The sequence below is a fragment of the Psammomys obesus genome, unplaced genomic scaffold, assembly GCF_907164565.1.
Source record: "Psammomys obesus unplaced genomic scaffold, mPsaObe1.curated_primary_1811, whole genome shotgun sequence".
In the NCBI taxonomy this organism is placed as follows: domain Eukaryota; kingdom Metazoa; phylum Chordata; class Mammalia; order Rodentia; family Muridae; genus Psammomys; species Psammomys obesus.
The window spans coordinates 361,872-372,832 of NW_026594322.1; the positions used below are offsets into that span (position 1 = coordinate 361,872).

General features: G+C 43.3%; 1 protein-coding gene across 1 annotated transcript in view; it reads left to right on the forward strand.

Annotated features, from left to right (window-relative positions):
• Kif24 (kinesin family member 24) overlaps nt 1-10,961 on the forward strand; it is a 43,992-nt gene that overhangs the window by 27,461 nt on the left and 5,570 nt on the right. Inside the window, exons 6-9 of the mRNA XM_055618609.1 lie at nt 1,679-1,800; nt 2,552-2,657; nt 5,781-5,852; nt 9,574-9,683. Of these exons, the coding sequence (XP_055474584.1) occupies nt 1,679-1,800; nt 2,552-2,657; nt 5,781-5,852; nt 9,574-9,683 (410 nt within the window). The remainder of the gene's footprint in view (nt 1-1,678; nt 1,801-2,551; nt 2,658-5,780; nt 5,853-9,573; nt 9,684-10,961) is intronic.

Genomic DNA, 10,961 nt, shown 5'->3' on the forward strand with positions numbered 1-10,961 from the left:
CTACCAACTGAGCTACATTCTCAGCCCAGAACTTTTCATTTGTTTGTTTGTTTGTTGAGACAGGGTTTCTCCGTGTAGTCCTGGCTGTCATGGACTTCTGTAGACCAGCCTGGCCTTCAACTCACAGAGATCCACCTGCCTCTGCCTCCAGAGTGCTGGGATTAAAGGTGTGTGCCACCACACCTGGCCAGAACTTATTTTTAGTTTGGTTGGTTGGTTGGTTGGTTGGTTGGTTGGTTGGTTGGTTAGTTGGTTGGTTTGTGAAAATAAAACACCTGCCCCCGCTTGGTAAGATATTTTGAAGCTTGTTGTTGAGTTTGGTTCTATATTTGGTCTCTTAATTTGGAAAACATGACTGTGTTCTATATGACACAAATAGAAATTCTGGGAGACTGGGGAGTGATATGCTCATTTATGATCATATTTTCATTGCTTGGAGGCTGGGGTCTGAGGCTTCTCTCCTCATCCCCTCCTTTGTGGCCAAAAGATCCCAGTTAGTCTTGACTCCCAGACAGGGCTAAGTGAGTACTGGAGTCAATGACTTTTTAGGCACATGACATAACTCACTTCCTTGTTCCTGAATGTCAGGCTTGGCCTCCTTCCTGCCTGCATCCTGGTAGAGCAGGTGGATGTGATCAGCCATTCTGTGAGGTATATTTCTGTTCTTTGCTTTAGTTACTAAGATAGATGAATGCTGTGAGACCTTGCTTGAGAGCCAAGTTTTTCCCTGGGGATCTTAGTTAGGTTAGATCCATCAAAGTTATTAAAAAGAATGCATAAGATTTAGAAGTAAATTAGCTCTTAAGCCATTGAGTGTTGTAGGATATTACAGCCAAGGGTTTATTGGCCAAGTATTGTTGGAGTTCTGGCTAGAGACATTTTTCTTTTATCTCTCAGTTAGTTTTAGAGTTTTTATGTTGTATGTGACAATTAATATTTACTATTGATATATCTTCTGTTAATCCTAAACAGCTGTATAACCAAATCACCACACAGAGACTGGGTTAGTTAACCTAGAACACAATGCTGGACAATAGTTACTCTCTCTTAAACCTCCAAGCCCTCATAGTTCCCTAACATTTAGATTTTACCCATTATACTTGCTTTTTGTGAAATCTTAGGTCTGGTTCATTCTCCACGTAGTTCCAAGATCTTCTCCCACTCAGCTCTCCTCTCTCTACTCCCACTCATTTCCTGCCCTCTGGCTCCTCCCATTGCTCAACATTGTGGCTAGTTGCTTTATTTTGGCCTGTTCACACAAAGTTGAGACAGGATGCTTAGAATAAGTATCACAATGCAATATCCGGTTTGAAACCAGAGAGTTGGGGGACAGAAATCAGCATTTGAATGAACAAGGGTAAGGTGTATATATTCCAAAAGAACATTATACCAACAGTTAGATCCATCAAAGATATTAAAAAGAGTGCATAAGATTTAGAAGTAAATTAGCTTTTAAGCCATTGAGTGTTCTCCCACCAGATTAGTATTCTACATTGTTCTCACTGCTGTTGCTACTTACTCTGTTTGATTTAATGTCTGGGCAGCCTTCCACCTGGACATCAAAAACTGCAGTATGTTAACAAAATTATATGCCTGGTCTCTGCTGCTTGCTAACTTTCCAGAGCCACAGGACTTTGTTTTCTCCCAGAGGAAGTCATGCTTTGGGTTTTATTTTCAGGTGATCTTAAAGGGCAGTAAGGAGCGCAGCACTGGGGCCACTGGCGTCAACGCAGACTCCTCCCGCTCCCATGCTATCATACAAATCCAGATCAAAGATTCAGCCAAGAGCACATTTGGCAGGTGAGCTGCACCTATGTGGAGAATTGGATTATCTATAACCTTTCCATATGTGACTTTGAAATATACATGCTCAACACAGGACACCCTGTCTTCATTGCAGGGTATAGAGTAGTACTGTTAGCCCTGAAATAAGTCATTGTATAAAGTGCCATCAACTGATTAATCATGAAGTAATGACCTATTGTTGGTCAACCCGAAGGTTTTAAAACAGACATTGATTGCTTCTAACGTGAAATACAGTATCAGCAGAGAAACTGCAAGGAATGCATCTTGGAGAACATGCAGGTCATAAATGGGGGTGGTGGAACCCATTCTTCTTGAAAGAAGACATAAGACAATTGGATGCATTCATTGCTTCCCTGGTGCTATTGTAGCAAACTCTGCCATGCTGATGGATGAGCCTGTCCCACCTCTGAGTAATGAGTCATTCTCTTCTTTTTCATCCTTTCTTGTTAGAAAACAGCCAATAAAACTTTATGTTTAATTATCTAACTGATCTGCATTATAGTCACCAGGCCTTGTGGGGAAATGCTTGTGGGGAAATGTGTAAAGCCAATTGAAGTGTCTAAGTGAACAGTCACAGCTCCAGCTGACACATGAGGACCTTGTGATTTTTGGAAAGCTAACAATAATGTCTTTTCTTCCCTGAGGATGAGCTGTGCTCCATTTCTTTCTGAGGTTACAAAGTGCAGCTAATAGGGAAATAAACCAAAGCCCCAAAGAAGTCATTTCTGCTGTGTCTTTTTTCTAGGATCTCTTTCATTGATTTGGCTGGGAGTGAGAGAGCAGCAGATGCCAGGGACTCAGACCGACAGACCAAGATGGAAGGCGCAGAAATAAACCAGAGTCTTTTGGCTGTGAGTTGCTCTGATCTAAAGGTCCCTATTTTGAGAGATTCTGCCCTAACATGAAGCCAGTCAGTAAGGCTGGGTAGAATCAGAAGGGCAGCACACACATTCTCATTTGACAGTGGAAGCCCTGAGCTAGACTGCAGGTCCCGGAAGCCTCTCCACGGCACGGGGCTGCTCTTCTTCCCCCGCCTCTTTTCCCCAATCTCTACCAGTTAGAAAGAGAAATGTTTCTGCAGTTGCTAAATGGCTGAGAAAGCTTTTTTCCTACTCCCTAAAATTTAAACTGTACTTCAAGGATACAAATATAGAAAGTAAGTAGTATATCTCTCAGATACTTGTCACTCAGCTTCAACAGTTATCAACAATTGAAAAACTTAGCCAAGGCCAGACACGCTTAGCTAGTAAAGGTACTTGCTGCCTCGCCTGACATCCAGGGTCTGATCTCTGAGACCCGTGTAGTGGAAAGATAGCAACTCATACAAGCTGTCCTCTGACTCCACACTGCACCGCGACACACATGTCACCACATACACATACACACAGAATGAATGAATGAATGAATGAATGAATGAATGAATGAATGAATAAATAAATAAATGCAGAAACTTAAGAGTGTAAGCAGTCCCAACCTTTCCATAAGATGGATTACTTTATTTTATTATTACTATATGTATATATGGGCCCCAGTGTAACTAGTCTTACTTAAGATGTCTCTAAAGTAAAATACAGGATTTTGAAAATTTGTATCAGAAAAGCATATAAAATGTTTCAGTAATATATTTTCATATTTGTTGTATCCCAAAGTAATACTTGGGATAGTATATAATAGGTTAAATAAAATAATGTAAGTATCATTTATTCCACCAGCCATTCAGTGTACTTTTAGTGTTTCTGTATTGCCAGTCAGATTGGTGTTCTCAGTTCTGCATGGCAAGTTGAGTAAGTACTCTGACCCTTATAGGTGAGGTTGCAGGTGCAGATGGCTTCAGTGAACTGGTCAAGTACTCACGGCCTCTGACCAAAAGTGTGTGACTCTGACAGCCATAAAGTACAGCCCACCCAGGACCAGACAACACTCCCTTGCCACAATTTCTCCTCTTTAAAATGAAATGGTAAGGACTATGAGATGACCCTCACATGCCACAAAAGCCTGACATGTGCTCAATCTGTGGAAGCCATGTAATGGTGAGAGAAGGAATTGGCTCCACAGAGTTGTTCTCTGACCTTCACATGCGCACCACACATGCGCATCATGTAGCATTAGAGAAAAGGAAGATGTGAGTGAGTTAATTGCTCAGTGCTTGTCCTGGGTTTCTGTTGCTAACTTGGGGAGGCAGATTCATTAGGCCTACATTAGTCCATTCATTAGTCCAGCATCAGGGAATCCAAGACAGGAAGTCCTCAGACAGGAACCTGGAGGCAGTACCATAGAGGAGCATTGCTTACTGGCTTGCTCCCTTTCTTACACAACCCAGGACTGCCTGCCTGGCATGGCACTACCCGTAGTGCTCTGGGCTCTCCCACATCAATCATTAATCAGGAAAGTACCCTACAGACTTGTGTATAGGCCAATCTGTTGGAGGCATTTTCTCAATTGAGGTTCTTCTTCCCAAACGGTTTTAGCTGTTGGAGCTAGATTATAATGTCAAGTTGACAAAAAACTAACAGGATAGTAGCTTTCTGCCTCTGGTGCTCTGATTTCTCCTCCTCCAATCAGTTTATATCCAAATCTTGAATTATACTTATATACCTATCATTACACCCATATACATGGATGAGGGGGAGAGAGAAGTAGCTTAGGTGTGTTGTCTACCTGAGCATATCTGTAGTTGTGAAGAAAGGAAGACAGGTAAGCTAGGATCGCCAGTGCATAAGCTTGCACCCAGGACCAGAGGGTGGCTTCCTGGGTTCATCAGTCTCATTACGGACTCAGAGCTGATGTAGGATCACAGCCTCTAAGTTTTGGATCCTTAGCAAGATAAGGCAGGATGCTGTTTTTCCATTCTTGCCTAAGTCTTTTGTTTGTCTGTTTGATTTTACACAATCTTGAGCTTTGTTTTCCTTTCTTTGTCTGTATGTGATGTCTGTATGCCACATGTGTTTGGGTGTTTGCAGAGGCCAGAAGAGGGTATTAGATCCCTTGAAGCTGCATGGAGCTAACAAGTGGTTATGAGCTGCCCATTGGGGTGTTAGGAACCACACTCTTCCTCTGGAAGAGCAGCCAGTACTCCTAACTGCTGATTCTGCTTTAATTAAGAAAACTAACCTTCCAGGCCTGGAGAGACAGCTCACAAGTTAGGAGTACTGGCTGCTCTTCCAGAGGATTAGGGTTCCATTCCCAACATCCATATGGTGGCTCTACACCTCCAGTCCCAGGAGATCCAATGCCTTCTTCTGGCCTGTGTGGGCACTAGACAGACACACACAGTGTACCAGCTGCCCCAGGTCTACTTTTCCCCTTGGGGTGACCAGGCACCATTGCATACCAGGCTGGACTGAGGGAATGAAGTTTAGCTGGGCAGGTGGGTGAAGCAGGATCCCAGTCAGCATTGAGTGAGAGAAACACAGCCTTCTCTAGTGATGGTTTTCAGTGAAACATTCTTTATTGAAGGTGAATAAGGGCTATATAAACCTTGGGGAGTGGGTAGGGGTCTTCAGGGTGAGTGTACATTGTTGGCTGTGGCCGAGGTGCTGGGAATGCTTCATTTGCATGAAGAGGAATTCCAAGTGCTTGCTGGACATGTCTTTATAAGGAGAGGGGAAGTTTAGCCTGAAATCTGGCCAAACTTCCAGACTACCTCAAGGGTGGTTATATGACTCCCTCAAGGATAGCAGAGGTGGGAATCCTACAGGCCTCATGCCCCAAGACATGAGAAAGCAGTCCTACTCTTGCTGATATCAGGATCAGAATTTTGGGGTTTGGACACCTCAGCCTCACTCTTGCTCTGGATTACTCCCCACCCCAGTTGCAGAGCTTTCTGGTCCCACATCAGCATGTGTATAGGCAAAATACTCATATACATTAAATAAAAAATAAACTTTAAAGAAAAAGAAACTTATAAATGTAGCATCTGACTGTCCCTCACTTTAGTGTCATATTGATGGGTCTTGTACTCTCCCACTTTACAGCTGAAAGAATGTATCCGAGCATTGGACCAGGAACATACCCATACACCTTTCAGGCAGAGCAAACTGACTCAGGTAAAGTTAAACAAAAGCCTTGAATTTGTTTTGGTTCATTCATTGTTTCTTCCTCCATTAAGTTGTTAATTTAGTCAAGTATCCACTACTAACAAGGCATGATGCTAAAATATACTGGGGAGAAAAGAATTTAGGTATCATTTTCCCTCCAGGAGCTGTCAGTGTACTCAGGCAGAGATATCTGTACCACCAGGGCAGCTACACTCCTAAGAAGGTAGCCATGTTCTTCTTGTGACCACCCGTTCTAGTTTCGTTCTGTTGCTGTGATAAAATACACCAACCAGCACTCCGAGCTCTTAGTAATGGCATCCAAGAACTTGAAGCAGGAATCATGAAGTAATGCTACTTACTGGCTCTCCCCAGCTGCTTAGGCAAGTTTTCCTATCCAGCCGAGGACCACCTGACAGGGACTGGTACAGCTCATGTATCTGGGTCTCTCCTACCTCCGTTAACAAGACAATCATCCACAGGCAAATCTGATCTGAGAAACCCTTAATTAAGACTCCCTTCTCAGATTAAGCTGTATCAGTTGACAAAACTAACTAGGACACCACCTTTCTGTATTCTTCCAGTGTAAAGATTCTTACTGTGGATGTGGTAGATTTTCCTGAAGTCCAGCTACTCAGGAAGCTGAGGCAGGAGGATCACATGAACCAGGAATTCAAGACTAGCCTGGATAACATAGCAAGACTACATCTCTAAAAGCATAAATTGTTGGATATGCTGGTGTGTGTCTGTTCCCAGCAGCTTAGGCTGAGGCAGAAGGATTGCTTGAGCCCATACATTGGAAATCAGCCTGAGCAACACAATGAGATCCTGTCTGTCTAAACAACGGGGAATAGGCCAGGATCATAGATCACTTGCCTGATAGGTACCACATCCTACATTTAATCCTCAACACTGGGGGAAGAACCATGCTTGGTGCAGTCATGGCTATAGAACTTAGAGCTTCTGTTCAAACAGGTAATGACTTCAGGCTCTCTACACATGAGATTGGAAAAGATGACAGGACTGTGTTACATGTAAAAAAAAAAAAAAAATGCTCTGTTGCCTGTGTTGTTTAAAGCATTTTTATCTACACAAAGAAAGCTTAAAGGTAAATATAGTATACAACTATGAGTGCAACTACAAATTAACTTTCTATGTTATAGGAGCATATATGAGTTGGCCATTTACTATCTCTATAGTTTTAAAACTGTGCAGTGTAGGGTGTGGGGAGGAAGTTGACATGCTTGTTTATGTCTGTCAGCCCAGCTACTCAGGAGAGAAAGACAGGAGGATTGCTTTAGCCAGGAATTTTGAGTCCAACCTGGACAACCGATCAAGACCTCACCCACCTCAACAACAGCAAAACACTCTGTAAAAAAACTGCACAAATATTAGCTGTAACTGTTCTGGGGGCAGGGGCTGAGGCCTGAGCCCTCACATTCTAGGCAAGTGCTATATCCCAGGGATATAGATCCCCAGGTTAAATTTTTGTTTTGAGATAAAAGTCTCCTTAAATTGTACAGCTTGACCTTGAATTCACTTGGTGATATAGACAAGTCTTGAACTTGTTATCTTCCTGCCTCAGTCTTCTGAGCATCTAGGATTATAGGCCTGCATTACCAGGCCATCATGTTTACTCTAAATAATAGAAATATAGGAACATTTTTCTTTTGTTGTCTGGGAAATGACAGGCTCTTTATTGGCTACAGAGGAGCAGCCTAGAGAGAGATTTGCCTAGGAAGAAAGAGACGTGGAAGTAGTTGTGTTGTCTTGAGCTTCTTTCAACACTGGGTCCTGTACATACAGAAGCCAGAAAGGAAGAACTTGGATAGGTTCTGTAGCTCCAAAATTAGTGATCTCTGGACTAAATATAACTTTTTTTTTTTTTTTTTTTTTTTTTTTTGGTGGGGGTTGGTTTTTGGAAACAGGATTTCTCTGTCTTGGACTTGGACTTGCTTGGTAGACGAGGCTGGCCTCGAACTCACAGCCATCTGCCTGCCTCTGCTTCCAAGAGTGCTGGGATCACAGGCGTGCACTACTTTGCCCAGCTTGAATATAACTTCTCAGGTGTGTGTATATGTGTGTGTGTATGTGGGAAGTACTGGAATGAGTGCAGGTGCTCAGAGTCTAAAAGAGGTCATTTGATCCCCTGTAGCAGGAGTTTCAGATGGTTATGAACCACCTGATTGGGTGCTGCGAACTGAACTTGGATCCTTTGGAAGAGCTAGAAGCATTCTTGATCACTGAACCATCTTTCCAACCCCTGAGTGTTTTTATTCAAACCAGATTTCAACCAGAGACCCAGTATGCCATTCCTGACTCTGCCATTTAACTTTTTGTTTTTAAAGATTTATTTTTAATACAGTGTTCTGCCTGCATGTACACCTGCACACCAGAAGAGGGCACCGGTCTCATTATAGTTGGTTGTGAGCCACCATGTGGTTGCTGGGAATTGAACTTGGGACCTTTGGAAGAGTAGCCAGTGCTCTTAACCACTAAGCCATCTCTCCAGCCCTAACTTTTTGTTTTTATATCAGTTCTCATTCCCAGAAAGTATGCTTCTACTTTTAAAAAGAATAATCTCTATAATACACATAATGTAAAGAACAGCCAGATATAGTAGCACACACCTCTAATCCCAGCATTCGGAAGGCAGAGGCAGGCAGGTTTCTGTGAGTTCAAGGCCAGCCTGGTAGTGAGTTTCAGGCGAGCCAGGGCTACATAGTAAGACCTTCTCTCTCCTTGGAAAAAGAATAGTAGAAGGTGAAACATACCTTAACATCTTTGAGTTGACAACTGAAGTTAACTATCACAGGAGTGTAGGGAAGTTCCCACTTCCGGACAAACACATACTGGGTAAAGTGTCACTAGACTTTCTTAGTCTTATATACAAAATGCTCTTTTTTCATCTTAAGACTTTTTATTTCATATTGGTATGTGAGCAGGGGTTGTATATGAGCATGAATTGTACGTATATTCATCCATGTACACACAGGCCAGAAGAAGACCTCAGGTATCCTGACCTGTCAGTCCACCTTTTCCCCTTGGAACACGATTGGGTTCATGAACTTGGAACTAGGCTGGTGTCAACAAGCTCCACCCACCCTGCCATCTCAACTCTCCTGCAGCCCTAAGCTATAGGTGCTCATGACTGTACCTGGTTTCTTACATGAGGGAGGAGTTTGACTCCTGTCCTCATGCTTGCCAAGTTCTCTCTCCTCCTAAGCAACCTCCTCAGCACCACAGATGCTGGTTTCCTGTCAGTTTGTTTCTCTGAATATGTCTGCTTTGCTTATTGGTTGGTTGTATTTCTTCTTCCTTTTTAAATTCATATGTATGTCTTATGTGTGTGTTTGCACCCCACACGGACCAGAAGAAGGCCTCAGGAGTTACAGATGGTTGTGAACAACCATATGGATGCTAGGAACTGAACCGAGGTCCTCTTCCAGAGCAGCCAGTGCTCTGTTTGTGTGTGTGTTTGTCTCTTTGTTTTTCAAAACAAGGTTTCTCTGTGTAGCTATCCTGGACTCCCTTTGTAGACCAGGCTGGCCTTGAACTCCTGCCTCTACCTCCCTGCAGCCAGTGCTCTTAACCACTGAGCCATCTCTCCAGTCTAATGTATTTCTTCTTTTGTAAAATGTTTTTTGTTAATAGAGCAAGCTATGATCAGCATCTTGACACTTAAATAGTCAATATACCCTTTGTTCATTGCCCTGTTTCCTGGTTTGGACAGGTCCTGAAGGACTCTTTCATTGGCAATGCCAAAACTTGCATGATCGCCAACATCTCACCAAGTCATATTGCCACGGAGTATACATTAAATACCTTGCGCTATGCTGACCGGTAAGTTGGTTATAGGATGTCAGGTTGTGCTAGGCAGTGATGGCAGAGGCAGGTAGATCTCTGAGTTCAAGGCCAGCCAGGTCTGGAAGAAAGAAAATAGGCTGTCAGATTGTGTGAACAGGTCACATGTGTTTGTGCACATCCCTCTCAAAAAATAGTCATCTGACAATGAACTCCACACCGTTCTTCTTGAGCTACTACACTAGCATTTTGAACACTATGACCTAATGAACCCTCCTTTTGTGTGTGTGCCAGAAGAAGGATGCGTGTAACCCTTCAGGGGTAGATGCCGGCAGTAGTATTAACCTAGTGTAGGCTCAGGGAGCTTTCTGCTCACCTTAGCATGTAGGTCCAGAAAGGACCAGTCTGGACATGTCAAGAAAGATAGTGACCCAGAGAAGAATAGGGAAGGATAGGAGCTTTCCAAAGGTTTATTAAAAGTTGGTGGCTGAGGAAGCACCTCTTTAAGAAAACTTTCAGGGACAGTGGGTATGGGGATGTGTGGGTGCCAGAGGACTTCTGTCAGTGTCCTCTACCATATGAATCACAGGCCAAACTCAGATCTTCACACTTGGCCTGCAAGTGCCTTAACCCACGGAGCCATCTTGCTGGTCTTAAAGCTGGCACCCATTAATTGCTTGCTCTGGCTTCTCTCTGAAGAGCCTTTGGTATCTGTCAGCGTCACTCCCATTTCTACTTATAGTTAGTTCTCTTACAGAACATTTTTTTAAATGTTTCAGATCATTTTATGATGTTTCAGATCATTATATGTATATTTTGAACTCAGAGATCTACCTGTATGCATGTATGTATGTGCCTGGTGCAAGTAGAACAGAAGCATCAGATTCCCTGAAACTGCAGTTACAGAGATTTGTGAGCCACAATATGGCTTCTGGGAACCAAACCTGGTGGGTCCTGTGCAAAAGCAGCCAGTGCTCTTAACCTCTGAGCCATCTCTCCAGCCCCCAGGAAGGAAGAACAGTTTTGATTATCATGACTGGGAAAAGGTGCCACTGGCATCTCGTGGGTAAAAGCCACAGATGTCACTAACACTCCGATACACAGAACCTCGATAAGGAAGAATTGTACCTAGTATAGGGTGTCAGCAGTGCTAGGTTAGGGGCTTCTGAAAATTCGTGTCATCTTTGCTTTAGTGGGACTAGCACAATCTGATGGTTTCTGAACTGCGCAGTTCACCTTCCCAGAGAAGCCTTTCAGGGTGTTGTTTGCAGGACAACAGGACTCTGTGGGGCTGTGGGTGAAGAGTAGAATTCCTGA